At 34.6% G+C, this 21,635-nt stretch overlaps 1 protein-coding gene and 1 long non-coding RNA gene across 2 annotated transcripts in view; one reads left to right on the top strand and one right to left on the bottom strand.

Annotated features, from left to right (window-relative positions):
* Positions 1–19,773: 19,773 nt before the first annotated feature.
* Positions 19,774–21,635, bottom strand: part of LOC111874146 (protein stoned-B) — a 23,312-nt gene continuing 21,450 nt past the window's right edge. Inside the window, exons 13-14 of the mRNA XM_023869382.2 lie at positions 20,908–21,057; positions 19,774–19,857 (exon numbers count right to left, since the gene is read on the bottom strand). Coding sequence (XP_023725150.1) covers positions 20,916–21,057 — 142 coding nt within the window. The 3' untranslated portion in view covers positions 19,774–19,857; positions 20,908–20,915. The remainder of the gene's footprint in view (positions 19,858–20,907; positions 21,058–21,635) is intronic.
* Positions 19,856–21,635, top strand: part of LOC111874148 — a 6,928-nt gene continuing 5,148 nt past the window's right edge. The window contains exon 1 of the long non-coding RNA XR_002844495.1: positions 19,856–20,024. This is a non-coding gene — a long non-coding RNA (uncharacterized LOC111874148). The remainder of the gene's footprint in view (positions 20,025–21,635) is intronic.

Genomic DNA, 21,635 nt, shown 5'->3' with positions numbered 1-21,635 from the left:
ATATATATATATATATATATGGTGGGGCATTTCTTGCTAAGAAAGTTAATTCTTTCAAGTTTAGGGACTATAGAGAACAGTTTTCTCAGTGAATCTGACTTACTTGATGATTAAACACTTATTATATGATAATCTTTAATGGACCAATCAATTACAATGTAAACATTTGCAATCAAGAGTATTATCTTCTGGGAAGTGATAAGTGTGAAAACCATTCTTTTTGCTTCATACTTCTTCCTGGTTTCTTACTTGATTTACTATTTAACCCTGTAGGCTGAGGCAGTATATTCTTCTAAAATGTCTGTGAACTTCTACCAGACTACATGGCTTCACATCCCAGAAAATAGTACTCTTCAGTCACCAATGTGAGAATCTCACATCTAACAAACATTTATAATTTTAATGTTGAATAAATACTATAAACTGATACAGCCAGAACATTTCAGTTGCTACAAGCTGCAACATAAGCAGGGCTTGGAGTGGGATAGAAGGAATATATACCTTCTACTTAGTTCCAGAGCACTTCATTCTGAGGAAGCTATTTCCAGTGCTTTAACACTGTGAGAACATCCCACATTATAACTACTGTGTTCCAACAATAATATGTTTAGGAACAAATTCTTGAGCCTACAGCATAATAATTTCTTTTAAATATGCGTTTGTCATTTACCCAGGCATTTCTACTGAGCTGGAGCATCTACCTAGTTCTGAAAAGCCATTTCCACCCCTGACTGCAAGAGACTTTCTCTGTATTTTGAAACAAGGTACACATATCTAATGAAGAAATATAATGTATGTAAGACAAACAGTTCATAAGACCATGATTGAATTAACTTATTCAATAGTGACTCTGTTAAACACAGAGAGTTGGTGGCTCTTTGCCACAGTATTTTTTTTTATCAAGCATCATTATACCAGCACATCAGAATACTTAAATCTTCAGAATTTATGTATTGGGCAACATTACATAGATTTATTGCCTTTTGTAAACATTTCTGAGAGCTCTACATTTTGTCCTTCAGTTCTTGAAGTAGTTTACATATGTGCCCTGGTAGAAACACAATTTGTCTGTGTTTAGTGTTTCATTCAGTAACTGACCCTGTGTTAGAAGTGCTTTTGCTATCAATAAAATAACTCTGTGTATGCAAGCAAACTACTGACTGAGCACCTGCTGCTTGTCGGCAGAGTTAGTGCTAACTTTTGCTATTAATGCAGTTGGCAAACGTGTTAATTCTTTCAGCAAATTACTTTTTAATCTAAATGACACCATGTGATTATACAGTTAGAACTGTAGCCTGTCAATTTTTTATTTTTTTACTCATACAAGTGCTGTAATTAGCCATTAAAATGTTGAATTAGCATGTTAACAAATGAGGTAATAAAAGAAATTTTTTTAAAAATATCAAACATTTTGCACAAGTATAAGTAAACCTATAATTAAATTCAGTTTTTTAATCAGACTTTGCATTCTATGTATGGCATCATCTTCACCAGACCTNACTCCTCCCCGCGACTGCATCCGTTCTGCGGTGGTATGACTCATGGCAAATTGCAGCCGCGGTGCACACTTGATTGTATGCACTGTAGTATTATTACTGAGAGTTTATATTTGACAATGTCTTGTTAAAATGTTCTTGGCTCTTATTCTGTCTTCCCTTGTCATTAATTTTCACTCTCCCAGACTGAAATTATAATCAGATCTCAGCAATACAAAAGAATTATATAATCATGGTTATACAACCAATAGAGCTTATACTTGTTAAATAATTTTAGCAAGAATATTTGGATTAATTGTTACTAACGAGATAATACTGTGTACACTACTTTGTTGCATTCGATTTATACACATATGTACTTTAGGCTTGTTTCAGATCATCAGTGTATTCTTATGTAATACATTAAACATGAATAAAAGAACATGATTTATTTGGATTAATCGTTACTAACGAGATAATACTGTGTACACTACTTTGTTGCATTCGATTTATACACATATGTACTTTAGGCTTGTTTCAGATCATCAGTGTATTCTTATGTAATACATTAAACATGAATAAAAGAACATGATTTATTTAAACCGTCTTGCAGTGCATACACTCATCTATCTCCTTCTCTCACTCGCACTACATGTTTCGGCATAAAAATGCCATCTTCAGGTGCTTACTCAATCCACGCCAAACTAGTTCATTACATGCCTTGTCCTCACATTAAAATAACTAAAATATATATCTATCATATACATTGACAAATGTCAAACGTTAAAAATATTGAAATTGTTCAGGATTCCTCATCGCTACATCACACCTCACTACGCCAGTCACGCCCATCCTCCTCTGTTGGAGCACTTCTTCACTATCGTGTGTGTGTTGTGCTTTTGTTGTGTCTTGCTCCTGTGACTGCGTGTGTTATACTATAAAAGCACAACACACACACGATAGTGAAGGAGTGCTCCAACAGAGGAGGATGGGCGTGACTGGCGTAGTGAGGTGTGATGTAGCGATGAGGAATCCTGAACAATTTCAATATTTTTAACGTTTGACATTTGTCAATGTATATGATAGATATATATTTTAGTTATTTTAATGTGAGGACAAGGCATGTAATGAACTAGTTTGGCGTGGATTGAGTAAGCACCTGAAGATGGCATTTTTATGCCGAAACATGTAGTGCGAGTGAGAGAAGGAGATAGATGAGTGTATGCACTGCAAGACGGTTTAAATAAATCATGGACTTAAATCAGTGCAACAGGACGCTAAAATATAACATATGAATAAAAGAATGCTGAAGAGATGATAAGACATTATTATTTTCTGAGCTTGTATTATTATGCTTCATTTGTTCTGCTAAAAACATGCCATTTTATATCTAAGTCCATAATCTTCCATTTATAAATATGTCAACATGTTAGAAAATTAAATTATAATGAAACTAAGAATTTTAATGGGGTTTTTAAAGTTACAGACAAAGGAATACAGCAATTTCTCACCAAACACAGATTTCAGTTATCTACAGTTTTCTAGCTGATCAGTTTTGCCAGTGAATCCATGGTTTTTTAATTTGTGCACACATGAAAGCAATCTTTGGCATTCACACTAACAGTGAGCTGGGATACCTCAGTTGGCATAGAGATGGGCTACGGGCTGGAAAGTCAGGATTAGATTACTGACAGGGGTAAAAGCTTTTTCTCTTCTCTGCCCAGCCTCCTATTCAATGGGTGATGGGGGCTCTTTCCCCAGGCCTAAAGCAGCGATAAGCTGACAATTCACCTCCATCTATTGCCAAGGTCAAGAATGGTGGAGCTAATACCTCCACTCCCACATATATTTTCGATGCTTTGATTGTCATTACAATCTAAAATCTCTTAACATGTCTTAAAGTTAAATAATAAAATTGAAAATTTATTCTCTTTCATGAGCATGTTACATGAACATGCATAATCATTAATAATATCAGTGCATACTTATAGTGTTTAGGCAAAGAAGAGGGAACCTGAGCACTGATGAGTGTTAACAGCAGCCGTAGTTCTCCCATTTTCCCTTGTGACTTGGAATTTGACAACTGTGATATTGCCAACCGTGTTGTTTTTCATGAATGAAACTTCTGCAATAAGCGAGTGTTTGGTGTATATGAACAAAGACACACAGATATTGATCAGCAAATAAAATAAATTAACTCAAATTGTCATGTTTTGATTTTATGCAGTATTTGACATCTATGTACAGAAATCACTTGTCAAATTTGGATGAACTGAAGATATCATGTACATATTATATTTAAAAAAGTGTAATATTTTATTCAAAAGTGTATATATTATGTAGAACTGTAGTGTAATAAAACTCCTGCCAAAAGAAATGTTTTATGTATACAATGCCAAGTATTTTTTAAATAAAAGGGTAAAGTTACCCTTGGGTTTAAGTAAGCACTGGAGCATGATGACATATGGAAGAGAAGAAGTATAGCTCCAAGCTTTCTTAACCTGGGCACCAGATTGGCATAAGTGGCTAGCATCATTCCCTGGCTGCTTTAACTTTAGAAAAAGAACATCAGGCACTCATTGCATAGGAGGCGGGGTAGGCTTTGGAGATGGTTTGGACACTGTGGAGAATAGGAAAATCTCTGGTGTTGCCAGGAATCAAGCCCTGATTCCCAGGACATCCAGCTCATAATCTAGACAATATACTGACTGAGCTAACCTGGATTATTGAAAAACAAATTCTTGAATATCAAAATTTTGTACAGGTATATCATTTCTATATTTAAAGCCTATAAATGCTATACAGTGCCTGTCTCTGGTTGCTTTTAGTAACTCAGCTTTGGTTTCGCTGCGATTTATGCGATAGCAACATGTGCTAAACTAAACATCTATTACAAAATACATTTTCACTTGCATAGTCTTGCTGTGATGGTTTTATGTTCACTGAACATGAAAAGCAAATAACAAACAGACTGAATACACTGAAACCCCCATTTAAGGTTTATTTAATGAGCAGTGGCGATAAACACTAATCTGAGGAAAATTGTAAATGGAAGAAATGCAACAACACTGAGATTACTGACACAGATTCAGTGCAATTGGACATTAAATGAGGGAGAATCTCTAGTTGAGGAACTTTAAGTGGGAGTTGCACTGTATCATATTTACATATATATCTAATTTCTATTTACAAATTTGTAATGAAGTTTCTTTCAAAGAAGATTTCATACTTTTGTTTTGAAATGCAATAAATAATACACTAAAACATAAACACATTCATATATACATAATCTACTTCATTCAGACCTGAATATGTAGGCATTACTATACATATAATAATAAATTATGTACTAAAGTCTGGCAAGAGATAATCACTGTAAAAATTTAAATAAGATTTCAAGTTAAGATTGACATAAGTCATTAAAAGTGGTGTACAATTTTTTGAAGCAGCCTGTTCTTTTCTCCCAGAAAAGTCTATGGCAATGTTCTTTAAAAACAGAAATTTATAATTACATAGCTAAATTTCGTTTGATAGCTGAAGGTGTATTCAAATACAATCCTTTTAAAACTAAATTTTGTTTGATAGCTGAAGGTGTGTTCAAATACAATCATTTTAATTTTCACATTGTAATCTTCTTAATTATAGAGCCATGCAGTTTGACATTTTGGATAAACCTGCTAGCCCCATCTTCAGGATATAAAATTGTGGTCTCTTTTAACTTAAGGAAGGAAGCAGAGTATTGATCTCAAGTAGCAGTAACCTGAAAGACCATAACCTTGACCAGATATTTTATTCACAGTGAACTTTCTCATTTAATCAGAAATGACCATTGTATTCACCAAAACATTCTTTGCATACTCACTGTACTTCATTCAGAATGCCTATGGAGTGTATGAAAACAAACAAGAGGCACGTAGAAAGATGAGCTGAAAGTGTAATTCATGACATGCTGAATATTTCCATATGTCCACTGTGTCATGACATGTTACTGTTGCAATGATGAAAGACAATGTGTGTACAGTGTGAAAAGTATTTCACTGGCCTATAAGCCAATAAGAAGCAAATACTATGTCAACTTCAACTGTTATGATTGTTTTGTGTATATGCACTCCATAAACATTCCAAATAGTGTATAAAAATATAATAAGACATGGGGAATTCTACCTTGGGAATTAGTTTTATACCATCTATATGATGAATTCACATGATATACCTTAAATGAAAATGGCCTTAAGAGTCACAAGACTGTTGGCTATTAACAGTGCAGCTGATAAGTTATACATCAGATGTCACTATTGCCAAATAGCTTTCCCTTCATACTTCGGAATTTGCTTTAAATTAGGGGGGGGGGAAGTAGAACTTAACTGTTTTCTTCACTCACAAATGTGCGAATTTTAATGTAAAAAATATAATATTTTAAGTTTTCTACATATAAATTAGGCTCATTGAAATATATTGCACCCTTGAGTCCCTAAATTTGGATCCAGCCATTTGTATACATTTTTGCCAATTGCACGGGGATTTCACTGGAAATTATGTTCAACATATATCAGTCAAAAAGTTGGTCTTGTGGCTCAAAATCTACATATTTTATTTCCATTGAAGTTCTGATAAGGATACTTTGTAAACTAAACCTTCAGTTACTCATAGTGCTGTTTTCTATTTACAATTGTTTGCAGGTTCTTCACTGTAATGTATGTACACATTATACATTACTATATTATAAATACTAAACATATCATGTATTTATTTACAGTTTGATGGGTGTATTTTTCAGTCATTGCACAAATATCATAAATAAAAGTGTACATACTTTTGTTTACAAACAGTATGAATTTGGTTATATACAGTTTTTTTAGTTAATATATATATACATATTATATACACATATACACACATCATATATACATATATACACATAATATATACATATAAACACACATGCACGCATGCACACACACACACATTACATTTTATACCAAATATGTATGGTGTCTTTGAGTCCTTCCCCAGGGATAAGGGTCAACAGTGTTTCAGAGATTTTACTTACCTTGTATTTTATATAAAATACAACTTAAACACATCCAAATGTTATATATTACCAATTTAAGTTATCTGAAGACAGTGAGACACACAAATTTTGGCTGTTCTCTTGGACTTTGCCCATTACAAAGTTTATTTTTATAAAAACCTAACATGTCAGAAGTGGGCTCCATTTCTGTCGTCAGATGGACTGGATATGAAAAACATCAGTTCTGTTGGGCTTCTAGATAGAGAGAGTATCAGAATATGAGAATATCTAAAACCAGGGGCCCAAGATGATAGAAATTTTTCATACCCTCCCCAGTAGTAGACAGAAATAGAATCCATTTCCAAAATACTGAGGTTTCCATATAAAAACCTATGACGATGGAGAAAGTCTAAAAAGTCCTAAACAGACTGACAAATGTTCATTAGAACAATGATACACAAGGATGCCACATGGCATATTAAATATTCTGTTTTCTACAGTGAGACTCTTATTTCTTGATCTTGCTTTATTTATTGCATAATTATTCCAACTTATTCGCTAACTTAAGAAGCATGGATCTGTTTATATTTCAACAGTCATGTGTTATGAACATTATAATAACAGTAATAGTATAAAAAAAGTAAAGTAATGGTATCCCTGTAACAGGCTGTGAAGGCTCATAGGGTTGTGAGATGTTGAGGTTCCCACATTTTCTAGGCAATCAGCTCATAGATGGCGGCAAAGTTGTCAGCCCTACTCGCTGGCTGCCTTTTACCCCCAAGAATATTCCTGGTACTCATTTCTGTTAGAGGCTGAGTCGACCCCAGGGCCATATAACAGTAACAGTATAACTGATTTAAATGTAAGAATGTTCAGTGAAATATTTATTACAGAATTTGTCATTGGGTTCCAAGGGCACAACTGGTGATATCTCAATGAAACTGTAACTTGACTACATATATATATTTAAGATTGGGTCACACTAAACTGGTGTTATTCCAGCTTTGTGTAGCAGTCATTGTTCCTTGCAGTTATTACCATTAGGTTCGAAAGACTGCAGCAAGAATGGCGGTGAGAGGCATCTATGCTTCAGCTGGTATTGCAGTCTTGATCTTTGCTGAAGAAAGTTACTTCTATCTAGGAGTGCTGCCTATTGTATAAAGCTGTCTTTCCAACTCTCAAGTTCATAGCATGCGTAGTCAGCAAGCCCTTAAGGACTTACAGTGCATATGAGTGAATCAGTGAAAGAATTGTCTGTGAAAATCATTGTTAGGGATGGGAAATTAAAATATCCCTATTGAAATTTTAATAGGCATTATACCAGTCACAATATAAAAATGAAAATTTGTATTTTACAACTGTACTTTTCAAAACTTAACAATTACCAACAAACTGAAAAATGGAAGTTCAAGTCCAGCTTGTTATTAATTTGTATACAAATATATAAATACAGAAGTCCCTTGTTAACCATGATTTTGGCAGTCAAGGAAGCGAAGCTTCCTCGGTTTTCAACTTGTATCCAGTTTTGTTTCACGTATCTTATTTTCTTTTTTGGGTGGGGGGGGGGTCTGTGACCTCTGCACCAAGAGATCCCCCTTTGCTGGGAATAAGGCTGTAATGTTACCCAGAATCAGGTATATTTCCAGATTATCACTGCATTACATCTTCTTGTGGCCATGTTTATATAGTATGACTTCATTTACTTTTGAACATAGTACTATATAAGTATATTTCTTGTGTTTTGTGAAGGAAAAGACAACTGTACTAGGATTTTATGAATGTTAAAATGGCCGAAGTTCCCCTAACACCCTACTTCTCATAAGACCTTGAGTCTTGCCAACTTTGGTGTTTCTCAGGAACAAAACTAATGTGACTTGTATGTCACAATTTAAAAAGTACATCTGAATTACCAATCATTGACTAGTGTGACCTATGACACTTTGAAATATTCTGGGAACACCAGAAAATTAATCTAGATAATTATCACAATCAGCATTTCAAGTCTAAAGCCAAGCAACCTTTTATGTTCTCAGACCATCATGTCCCAATATTCATCTTCCTTTTGACTGGTCAACGAGCACTGTTATAAAATTGTGTTCTTTGACGAGTTAAAAAGAAGATAAAGATTGGAAAGCCTCAAATAAGGGCATGAGAACATAAAAAACTTTACAAATGGGATACTGGTCATAAATGCCTAGGTTAATTTCCTGATGTTGGATTTGAGGCTCTCGTGACAATGAACATGAAGATTTATATTTTCTGGAATGTAACGCTATGTAGTTCAATAGAAGCTTATTGATAATTCAGAAGAACATATTGTCTCCAGGTTCAAAAATTAAGTCAAGCAAGCATGAACAAGAAGCAGGCAACAAGCAAGCTTTGTCAACCAATAAATGATAACTTGCTTGACTTGTTCTTTCACCCTGAAGATGGAGACGGTACATTTCTTTGAAATGTCCGTGAACTTTTGCTACACTAGATGGCATTACATCCAAGAATATAATACTTCATATTTTTTGATGTTCAAGAATATTTTAAAATGTAGATCACATTAGTTAACGTTCAATAATACAAGACATGTTCAAGCAGTATTTTGTTTATTTCTCTGCTCTATAAATATATATTTATAGTCAAAATTTGAATGACTGTGATAAATAATTGCTAAATATGAATACATCCTTGTGACACCCTAAAATGTAGACTGTTATCAATCAGAAATAAAGAAAGTGAGATTCATATTTCATAAATAGATCAGTATTGAAAATGGTGAAAATGAGTCATTACAGAGCATGACCAAGAAATAGAAAGGAATGCCTGGGTCAGGATTTGCCTGACAGAAGGAAGAAGAAAAATGAAAGGGGCCTGGACTATCCAAATCGATGAATGGTGGGATGGCAATAGCCTTGCATATATTCTTTTACTCTTTCTTCTGGAAACATTATGTCACAAGAATATGAGGACAAAACAATTATATAGTGTGAAAAAGAGTGAAGTAGTTTGTGGCCTATTGAACTAATAAACTAACAAACAAAACTATTTTAAACAATTGTCAGTGTAATCCAAGCAAATCATGAAAAACTGGAATAAGTCTCTGAAAATACACAGTTTAAAATTCAAGAGGAAATCAATGAAGAAACTGAATGCTTGAATTCTGACAAGGAAACATTTTCTGCAGTTGAGATAGCAATAATTTTAAAGCATATGGACAGCTATGTGAATGTCGACACTGAGAACAGTGAACAGTGGCTGCTGGTTGACTGCAGGATATCTGATTATGAGGTACCAACCAGCAAGGCCAGACAATTTAATCAAATGAAAGTGAGAATGGTAAGATGGCGTTAATTTAGAAGATAAGTCAGCCTTTCAACTTCTCTTGAATGAACTAAAGAATGACTCTATTGTTTGCAGTAATAAAACACACTGCTTTAGAATAAATTAATGTTTCATAGATTCAGAACCTCTAAGGAAGAGGCAACACTGCCTCAAATGCAAAGAAAAATTACGTTATATAATAACATCTTTAAAATTTTCTTGAGATATTCATGCTAGTTGTGTCCTCCATTACCACTGACAGTTAAGAGACTGCTCTTTAATGTTGTTGTATTTCATCTCTTAGCCTACAGTAAGAGCAACTGGGAGAACTTACACACAAACAAACCATTACAAACAGATGCACATACACAGACTTTACAAACTTTTCTACATCTGTCATGGAGACATGTAAGAGATCATCACTTCAGCTGAGTTACTGAGACTCTAATTATTTACATTGTTATGGCACAGTGAGTTATTTACAATCACCGAGATTGCTCGGTTTCTACGTACAATATCTTTGACTAGATTGCACTCCCTTGTTCCTCAAATCTGAGTTCAGTATTCATAAATTGAAATTAAATACATGTAATGGCTATACATATGTATACATATCAGAATTAAATTAACATTTCAGATAGCAATTGTAATCTTATGACTAATTCAAAATATGTTTAATGCAAACATACTGAACTACAAGAATGTGTGTCACATTGCATCATATTCTCCAGATGGAGAGGTTAATACTCATGAAACACACACAGAAATTCACAGTCAAATTACATATATTTTCATTGGCCTAATATCAGTAATTCACAATACAAAAATTTACTATATTGAAAATGGTCATTGCTGTGTGGTTCCCAAGAACCACTCATCAATGTTGTGCAAGATCACTGTAAAAACTGAGCATGAGGCAGCAACACACAAAATACAGTGAAACCTTACTAATTTGACTTCACTAATTTGGAATTGGCAATAATTCAGACAACTGTTTTGGTTTTTCGCACATTACAACCTTGATGATCAAACTACTATGGTCACCAAAGGTGTAGTAAAAGAAGAGCACAAAAGAGGAACAAAAACCAAAATAAGTTTATTTTTTAAACAGGGTCTCAGTAATACTAAGTATGTAGGCTACCTAAATTGTTTCTAAGTATGACATCAAAACTTACATTTTTTCATTTTACAAGTAAATTTATTTTATGATATGCAATCTAAGTTTCAAAGTAAAGATGTATTACTGAAAAATACACAGCAAGTCTATTTTATAACTTCCCTGAACATATTATTAGTAGCACTTATATAATTCATATTTCCACTAATTTGGAAAAGGGGTTGCTCCTAGTTAGTCTGAATTAGTGAGGTCTTACTTTAGTATGACACACAATTTATTTATATATATAAAATTGCACTTAAAAATGGTTTACATCAGCAAATTTAATATAATATTAATTCTAACTTCTTATACAAATCTTTCTTTCATACATATACCTTGTAAAGTTTCCTTTACTATCTGGTATTTCCCCCTGAAGATGAATTATAACTAGAACATGTCAGGGTTAAAAATTATGCTCAAAGGCACAGGTTAGTAACATAAGAACTGAGAGAAAGAAAATAAAATGATAGTTGTAAAATATTAATCTTTCCAGTGGGAAAGTGTATATAAAACACTAACTAGAATTTGTGGAAAAGCATAAATTAAGTCATGGCTGTTGCCAGTCTACAAATCAGTGATTGAGGATGCTGTCATTAAGGACATAAAACTTTCAAGCCTTGGATTTTAAGTGTAATGTTATAGACTACAGAATTCTCATTTCCAAATCCGTAGAAAATGAGGTGTATAATTGAAGATGTTACATTTCAATGAACTTTGATATATTACAGAGATAGAATAGAATAGAATATATGAGGGATAGGCCTTCTCGGCCCTTGCACCGCGACCTTAGGTCTATTGTGCTTCCCCTTTTTTTAATTATTCCCTCAGCAACCCCACACTTCGGATGAAGCACAGGATTTTGGATGTGGGGGCATCAAAATAGTCACTTGGTTCCATAAAGTACTGACCCAAGTGACGTATTACAGAGATAAATCTATAACTATAATGTTTCTCCTTTTGCTTGATCAGAAAGGCTACTTAGATGCACACAGTATAAGTGGTTCTGTGCAAATTCCTATTTCAAAAAGTTCTTTTGATATATGTTTGCATGTGAAAGGGTTTGTCAAGTCACATGTTGTATGTAAATCTGGTACTGGAAATCAAAAGTATGAAAGAAACTGAAATCCATGCATGAAATACTGCATTAATTAAAACGTAGTCTTCTAAAACACAAAGCTGGCTTAGTAACATATTTAGACTCTAAATACACTGGCATGTTCTTATTACCTTATATAATATATTATGACAACTACTGGAGATTTTGGAGCTTCTCACTTTACATGTGCACATACTAGAAATTGTTACAGATATCTGGACCACTTCAGGTTGAACTGCATGACTGACAAGAGGAAGGTCTTCTGGGTTATAGCACCATCTAGACTGGAGACAGCCTGGTTTTTCAGAGAAATGCATTGCTTCCATCTTCTTGAGTGAAGTGTAAGACAACCTAAGCTGGCAGTCTGTTTTCTGCTTGTTTCTCGCTTAGCTTAAGTTTTGACCTTAAGGATGGAGGTGTATGCTACATAAAAGTATTAGGCTGTCACCATAATGTGTGGTGCTACAACCCAGAAAACTGTACTCTACATAGTCACCACCGTCAGAAATAAAAATCCAAAATGTAACACTGGAGTTATACTAAAAAATCTGCTTAATTACTATGTTTATATACATGCCCTGGATGAAGCTTCAGGAACTATGTCTAACTTAATAACTACTCCAATGCCTGGAGTAATAACTACTCTAGTGTTTCTTCGCACATGTCCGGTTAATCAGAACAAGCTTTCATTTAGAAAGTGAGTTTATATGTGTATATGCATAAACATACATGAAAGCTTTCATTTAGAAAGTGAGTTTATATATGCATAAACATACATGATATTTACATATGTGTCATGTTTGTATTTACAGTTTAGTTATGTTTTTAGTCTTTGGCTTGCTGCTATATGACACAGGCTTTGCAATTTTATAAAATGCAAATTCCTGTGGGAGAAATCTGCTGGGAAGAGAGGCAATACACACAGATTTTGTCATGTACAAAGTCAACATCTGACATGTGTAGTATGAAGCAATCACTTTTTTTTGTTTAGTTGTCACTTTTTGCTGGACATGTAAGAGACATCAAGTGGAATCTCTATGTCTGTAACTTATGAATTTTATATCTTTTGGTACATAATGTGACTGGACATTGTGCTTGAGTGGGCAGCACTATTTCTTCATATCAGAAAGATCCTGGGTTGAAATATCTTCCCCCAGTCTGGCTATCCTGACTGAGGTTCCTTCTGGTTTTCCTCAGTATCACCACGTAAATTCTCAGATAATACCTTAAATTAAGCTGTGACTGCTTACTTACATATCATTTTAAATTCAGTATTCACTGATCATCTCATAATTTGAAACTATATAGTCTGAAGTTCTGATGGTGTCAGTAAATAAACCACAAATAAATAAAACATGTTTCTTTAATTTTTTGTGTTGATTCCTGCAGGAAAAAGAAAAGGCTATTAGTTGGGTCTTGATTGTGTATTTTATTTTGATTAATATTTGTATTATAACTATGGATTTTATCATGGTAAGACTTGGTATGAATGTCAGGTCTGCCCATGCTATAACTCTTAAATATTCATTTCAAAGGGACATAGATGATTACCATGCGAAATAATGAGTTGAGCTTTATATTATTCAACATTAAAGTGCTGAATGTTATAGAATGGCACATATTTGGAATATTTACACGTTTTATTAAAATAATCTCTTTCATAAGTGAAAAACTATACAATAATGTGACTGCAAAATATGCTACCACATTTATACACTGGCTCATTTCAACATTATGAGTGGCTTTAATCACATGGTTGAATGCAGCTGTGCCTGAATGATGCAGATGTTGAAATAAATGGCAGAGGAAACAGTTCCAACATCATAAGTGGGAGTCAGATCTTAGTTTCTGACATGTGATCTCTCTGCAGATATCTGTGTGGATATCCAGTTTCTTCCATGCAGGAAATTAATATACTTACAAATAATATTGCACAATTAGGTAGGTTTATAACCTGGTAACATCACCACCAATACAGAAATAACTCTCTTCATTCTCAGAACTCTAGATGCTGTACAGTAAATGTACATCTTGCACTATGTTATAATTCATTTTTACATTTTAAGGCAACAGATAATATCTGCTGATGGTAATCAATAAAAACAAAGATTATAGTAGTGCTATTTAAACAAGTAACTACAAGGCCTATTTACACCAAGTGGCAAGTCATCACTAAAATTATGGTAATTTGAGGTGTGATAATATGCAGTTTGGTAGATAATTACCATTATTTACACTATTTACACTAAGTGACAAATCATCACTGAGATTACAGTAATTTTGGATGTGATAATTTGTAGTGTGGCAGATAAATACCATTATTTACACTATATACACAAAGTGACAAATCATCACTAAGATTTCAGCCACTTGGCATATGACAATTTGTAGTTTGATAGATAAATACCATTATTTACACTATTTACATTAAGTGACAAATCATCACTAAGATTACAGGCATTTGAGATGTGACAGTTTGTAGTTTCATAGATAAATACCAGTGTTTTCAATGAATCTTTTGCCTCCATCTTCAGTGTAGAAGAGGCTGTTCTAGCCTGAAGACAATGGCAGCAGGTTCCTTCAAACTGCTGGAAATCAACAAAATCTTGATGAATCCAGCAGAACCCCAGAAAGTATTTGAATATGAGTGGATGTTCATTCCCAGCCCTTCTTTTATGATGAATTTGTTAGGCCGTCTGCTAAGAAGCCCCCTTTTTACACTTTTCTTCTGTGAAGAGCTTGCTCTTCTTGCTACGGTCAAAAAATATAGTGGACATAACAATTTTCTACTGCGTGGTAAAATCATCCAGTTTGAAAATGATCTGGCAATTCAGCTTATCTTTCTTCCTGGAAAAAGAGTGGGGTCAGATTTCCCAGGCTGAAAAACTGAAGACAGTGTTCCAACCCCTAGAGCAGATGTCAAATCTTTTGGACTTTACTATACACAGTGTGGGAACCTCCCACAGGGTGTAACAGACAACTCCCATAGTGTACTGAAAGCAGGCAATATTTATAGGCTACACCTTGTGGCGTGGTTGTCTGTACATCCACACAAGCACTCCCCAATCAGCGCTCATAACCGCAGCTCCAACATTAACTGGTTTGCATGCTGCCCAGTGGTAATGGTATAAAAATGTGGACCTCCAGCAGGCTAGCATCAGTCACATCAGTTGCTGCTACACTGTCAGTAAGAGATCACCACAACTGCAACTTTCCATTAATAGTGCTGCACCAATTTTGCAGTGCACGCAGCGTAGACAGCCGACTCTGCCGGTGCACGCACCATAGCTCTGCTAGGAAGGCAGACTCGCCATTATCCTGTCAGTTCGCAAACACTGAGCAGCAGCAAAAGAAGAACACTGGGCTGCTACAAAGAAGAGGCAGCTAGACAAAATTCCCCTTTTAGTGGCCTCCACCTAGCACCATCATCAGTAAACCAGGCTAACTGCTATGAATGGAGTACCCATTGGTATTCTTCAGACACGTTCCCCGCTCATCTGTAATACCCGTTCTAAGAGCAATAAGCATTTGTTGTTAGAGTTTCAAGTGGTTTTCTCAGTGAACATTGACATCCCACAACAGTATCACACCTCAGAAGACTGCAATCTTAATCCTCATTGCCATGAGAACCTCATATCTCACACCTCCTTTGGTTGCTATAAAAATATCATCTAGAGCATCTCAGCCCACAATTGTAGTTTGACTTTAATTAATTTATATACAAATCTATAAGAAATAAATACTCTGTACACTGTTCTAATGATTAGATTCACTTGGCTTCACTGTTTTAAGATATGACTAAAAAGACATGAATGTAGATCTTTAATAAATAAATAATTTGGGTCTTTGAGTACATGTCACAGCCAGTAAGTACAGCATGTGTACAGCAGGAGACTTATTTGTTGCACTAGCATTCTATTTGGATTTGTCTTAAAAAAAAAAAAACATACCTATATCTCACTAAAATTAAATCCAAGATTTAAAAACAAATGCTTAATATGAACAACCCAGTTCTATGTAGTTATACTACTATCCTCCAATGAAGAAAAGTTAAGCCAAATGGTGGGTGGACTTTGACCATTTTATTGCTCTTTAAGAGACAGACTGAGCTGCAGTGTAACAATTGCAATGATGTTCATCACTGAAAAATCATGGTGATGTTTTCAATTTGATAAATACATGCAGGTGGGCCTTGGTAATTACCTTCCCTACTTATCGGAGGATAATACATATAATATTTATAATAACTAAGTCATTCTGGCTTTCATCCAGTGAGACTTCTCATATATCCAAATGGCCTCCATTCCAAATGAATAAGCTCTAGCTGTTAAAAGAGTATGGCCATATGTCAGTGAAAAATACCAAGACAGAATTTTTAGCCTTAATAATAAAATTATAAATTGATTTCCATCTGTTTAAAATTTGGAAGCAATCTCTTGAAGCATATGGAAGCAAAATGGGCAAATTTTCAATATGCAGCCCCTCACAGGGAGCTTAAAGTTTTCACAGCCTTCACATAATATTCAGAATATCAATGAATTGAAATAGTTTTCCATACTAGATCAGGACTGACAGAAAAATGTATTAAAAGAATATTCTCCATTCATATTGTGATCTTTTGGCTTTATGATACCATGCAGCTTATAGGTGAATGTCAACATTTTGGAGGGACATACTTCCTTTACCTTAAAAGTTCTTCATAAATTGGTATTCACCTACATAGCTATACTGTGTCACACCTCAGATCACAATATGATCAATGCAATGTAGACTTCAGAACTTACGTGCTTCTACATGTTCATACCTACTAAATGTGTCATTTTCCAGATCCAATTTAAACTGTACAATTCAGTGAAATCTGTATTCCTTACTTCTGAGGAATAATGTTTCAATTCATATCAGGAAAAGATAAAAGGACATGCTGTAAGTAAGTATGAACACAGATACATTATTCTGGCATATCAAATATTTTTGTATATTAAATCAAATTTCATTCTCGCTTTATCTTTCAGATCAATGCTCCTTTACCTTCCAAAGAAATATGGTCCATGTGGATTCTTCTGTATTATGGAACCAAGAACATAGAAGAAGTATATGGCTAAGTTTCTGACAGTCATAATGTTTCTATTTTACACTACTGCTAAATGACATTTTTCTTAAGCAGCATGTTCAACAGCTGTGGGGCCGTCTACCTATACAGAAGCTTCATGTCAATATACATTTTATGTGCTTGTGATAATATGTACAAACTCCCAATATTTGTTGGATGAAAGAGGCCACAAGATCAAGTTTCTGAGCTAAGGTTCAAATTCTGCTTTTGTCAGGCTTAGGATTGTTTGCCCAGTTAGGTTCTAGATTACTCTCTTCGGGAATGTGATGCTGTACGGTCTGGCAGATCATTACCAAAATTTTGGAGAAACCCACTGTCTCCATCATCATGGAATAAGACCAAGAGGAGCATGGAAAATATGGTAGAAAGAGGAAAGACCAGGACAACTCCTCCTTCTCACTATATCTGCATATATTTTCCTTGCTCAGTTTATTTTTCTAGCCTGAAGATGGAGGCAGAAGGTTCCTCCAAAATATGTGTACACTTCTGCCATCCTACATACTCTCATATCCAAGCAGACTGATCTTCATAGCCACTACCATGATAACCTCAAATATTGCACTTACAGGTTTGGTTTCTGCAAATTACATATTAAAAGTTTCTAAACATTTTTATCTTCTTAAATGGTCAAAAAAATGTGTACACTAAGATTTATATAACATTTCTTAGATACTTATATTTATACACCGAGTGTTTACAATTTTTAGATGATAATCTAATCTCATATATGCTTGCCAACTCTTCAGAGGAACTTCTTGCTTCCACCATCAGGACAAAGAGATCTGTATGATGACTAAACCTAAAAGACCACAGTCGAAATATTTACTGCTGTAAATACATTCAATCTTCTATATGTTCATTTATTTACATTTTGAATGTATTTTCATAATTTTTGTTCTTTCTGTACAGTTATATGCATGTTAGGTATATACATTGTAGAGCAACTGTAAGTGATATGGCAAGCTTGTTAATTTCTAAACTTTTTGTTTTCTCATGGATGCCCTGTTACTGGTAATATTTTTATGACATAATTGTTCAAATGATAGCGTAATACATCAAGCATGTGTTTAGGGTGAAGGCATAATTTACAGGTAAGACACACCAATACAATACAGGAATTCTAATTCCATTAATGCAGAAGGATTAGTTTTTTACCTCTGCTAAGGATGACCAAAATCACCATGGAGAGACCAAAGTCATCTTTGAATTCATAGGAATAGGCTTTAATGACCCAACTCGACAATATAATGGTGATAATGAAGATGGTCTAATTGTATCATAAATTCCAAGAAACTTTTAACTGTTCGTTGCAACTGCTGACTCCACACCTCTTCTACTGTTTTTAATTTGAAAAGGAACTTGTCAACAAGTGATGTGAAAGTGTGTGTACACTTGCACATCAGATAAAAATCTGATTTTTGAGTTTATACAAATAAAATGAGTACCAGAGCTTTCAGTGTATCTAATGTCAAAAATTCAGTGTACATGTTGAAGCAACAGCTTCCATTACAATATGATGAATGCCATAAGACATTATCATGTTATGTGAACAGGTTATGAGCAAGCCACAGGGAATATAAAGGAATGCAGGCCGGCCTCTTACTTGCCATCTAAAAAATAAATATTACTTACGCCTCAGTTCACACGTATTTGTCTACTTAGCTAAATATTTCTCATATATCTTTCAGTCTGCATTAGAGCAACTGACTATTATTCTAATTTTCTATAGGACCAGCTCTATATTTACGTAAGAAATCGAATTACAACATGCTTCCATCAGAATCAGTGTTGCCAACTAGGTAACCTTATATTTCCCAAGATTTTATTTTAATTTTAACAGATGTGATATTTTGCTCTATCTTCAGGGTACCAGGAAGATGCAAGTAGCTTGTTTCTCTGAACCACGAGTAACACTCTACCAGCCTACATGACATTCTAACCCAGAAGACAGTAATTTCCATAAACACTACTGCAAGGACCACAAATCTTGGATTTAATCTTTATTTACGTCAAGGGAAAGTGGCTTCCTTAGTGTTAGCTACACTGTTTGGAATGGTAAAAGCAACAGTTTCTTCCAAGTAAACACACATTCAACATTCAAAGGACATGCATCAAACAACTCAGTCACACACCAGTATGTGAACAGTGGCAGTTACATCCAAAAATGGCGTAAAACTGAAAATAACAGTTACTTAAGAGTACTATTTACTGGGATGTGACACCATGTAATCCAGTAGATGTTCACTGACTTTTCTGAGGATTGCCTTCATCATCTGGGTAAAAGGGAAGCCAAGCAAGTAACTGGAATGAAACAAGCAGCAGGCATACTATTTAGTATGCTTGCTGGTTGCTTGCCTGGCTTTCACTTAGTCCTGAAGATGGAAGCGGTACATCCTTCTTAAAAGTTGGTGAAATTCTACCAGACTACACTGTCACTTCCCGAAAGACAGTGTTCTTCATAGTCACTGCTTTGAGGAACTCAAATCCAACAAGTTACTTATGTTTTCAATAAAACACATTTACATAACTGTTTCAAATAACTAGTGCTAATAGAATACCTAACCTAAAGGTTGTATTGTCCGTTTGTTGAAGAGTATTTGACACGGTAAGCTCAAGCTCTTACAGTCATCATGTAGAGTTAGTTTGGTCCATTCAGGAAGGACACTGATGCCTGCAGTTATCAACTTCTGAGACCTGAAAAGAAGTTTACATTGCAGAACTGCATAACATGTGTGGCAGAGTAAGCCTGTATAGTAAACAAAGTTAAAGGTAATAAAGTTCTTAATTAAGCACCATTCTGTGAATATGTATGGACAAGTGGAAGGAAAACTCCATTATTCTGAACTTTGCACTAGATGGAGGTGAGTGGCTAGTTTCACATCCTTGTCACTTTATCCTTGTGTTTTGTTTAACAAAAAATTAGATGCTGGAAAATGTCTACTATATGTGACAACTGAATAAAAATATCTGTCAATATAATCACTTCAAGGGAAGAGCAGAGTCATCTCCAGAAGTATTATTTTTAACAAGTAATATGGCCAACCATAGCAGCTGTTGTTTGGTTCCAGGCACTATAGTGCTGTAGCAATCAGGTGCAAAAACTGGGATCACTATTATAATTACGATATATTACATACCTATGGAGCTGTAAGTGAGCCACAGTGGTTCATGCCGGCACCATGGTGTCTTTCTTTAGTGGGGACTGGAGCTCTGCTGTGGTACTTATTTTACGCTGTTATGTCAATAATACATTAATTATAGCTTGTTTAATTTCTAACCTTTCTGTTTCAGATGAAAGCATCAGATTCTTTAAGTTTACATGTATGCTTCTGTGGGCTGTTTGTGATTCAATTCCACTTTTAAAAGTGTAGGGGTAGTATTAATCCTTTGTCTGCCAAGCCCATAAATGCCACAGTGCTTTGGGGTGATTGCCATTGCACACAAAACCCCTGAATACTGTGAGAGACTACTTATAAACAACCACTGATATAGATAACATGAATGCATGTTCTTTCCACTAATTATCAGTAGATAACATTTGATACCATCTATTGACAGACATGCTCTACTAAATGATTAGCACTGAGTTGGTCCCTTCACCTGTGCAGTCTTAAAGGCAACTGTACTGAGCTGATCTATTGCCTAATGGCATGCAAAGGTTTAACGACAAAAATGATGTCATATCATGATTCATACACATATATTTCAATTCTGAACTCCATAATAGACCATTCACCTGCATACCTTATATCTTAACTTGATGAATCACTGTCAGATTCAGCTGCAGGAGGCTCTGGTTTCTCCTCCAGGGTTTGAGTGGTCTCAGGCGGCTTTGACAGTGTTGCTGATATGTACGCACCTGGTCCTTCTCCCTGTGTATGCTCTATCCCAACCCTACACACAAACCAATTTGTCTTCTGAAATGTGTCTCTGAGTCATAAACTTCATGTCACAGATTTAAAAACTAAGGTGGTAATATGAGGCACATGTGTTTTAAGATTTTGCTTTTTGAGCAATAGTGCTATTCATGCTGGCAATTGTTGTTAGTTGCTCACCCTGTTAACAAAGTCATTATAAAGTATGAGGCTGCTTTAAGACAATGGCAATCTCTAGACAAAATATGATTTTGGGGTATGCCTCTCTTTACTTTAGTTAAAAAGGAAAAGCCCTTATAATTTGACGCTTGTATAAAATTAATTTAAATTAACAAAAGAGAAAAGGAGAGGAAAAGACTGGAAGCACATAATTAAAAAACTATCTTGCTTTAAAATTACTTTTTTTCAAAACACAGTACATAGCTTTTTATACTAAATGTGCTGACATAAAAAATACTTTATCCTTTGTGAGTCTACTACCCAGATAGGTGAATTGAATTTGTAGGCTGAAATAGCCTGTAAACACTTCCAAAATTATATTATTATTATTATTATTATTATTATTATTATTATTATTATATTAGTATGTTATTTATG

Source organism: Cryptotermes secundus, unplaced genomic scaffold, assembly GCF_002891405.2.
Source record: "Cryptotermes secundus unplaced genomic scaffold, Csec_1.0 scaffold26, whole genome shotgun sequence".
In the NCBI taxonomy this organism is placed as follows: Eukaryota; Metazoa; Arthropoda; class Insecta; order Blattodea; family Kalotermitidae; genus Cryptotermes; species Cryptotermes secundus.
This window is presented reverse-complemented; position numbering and strand designations above follow the sequence as displayed.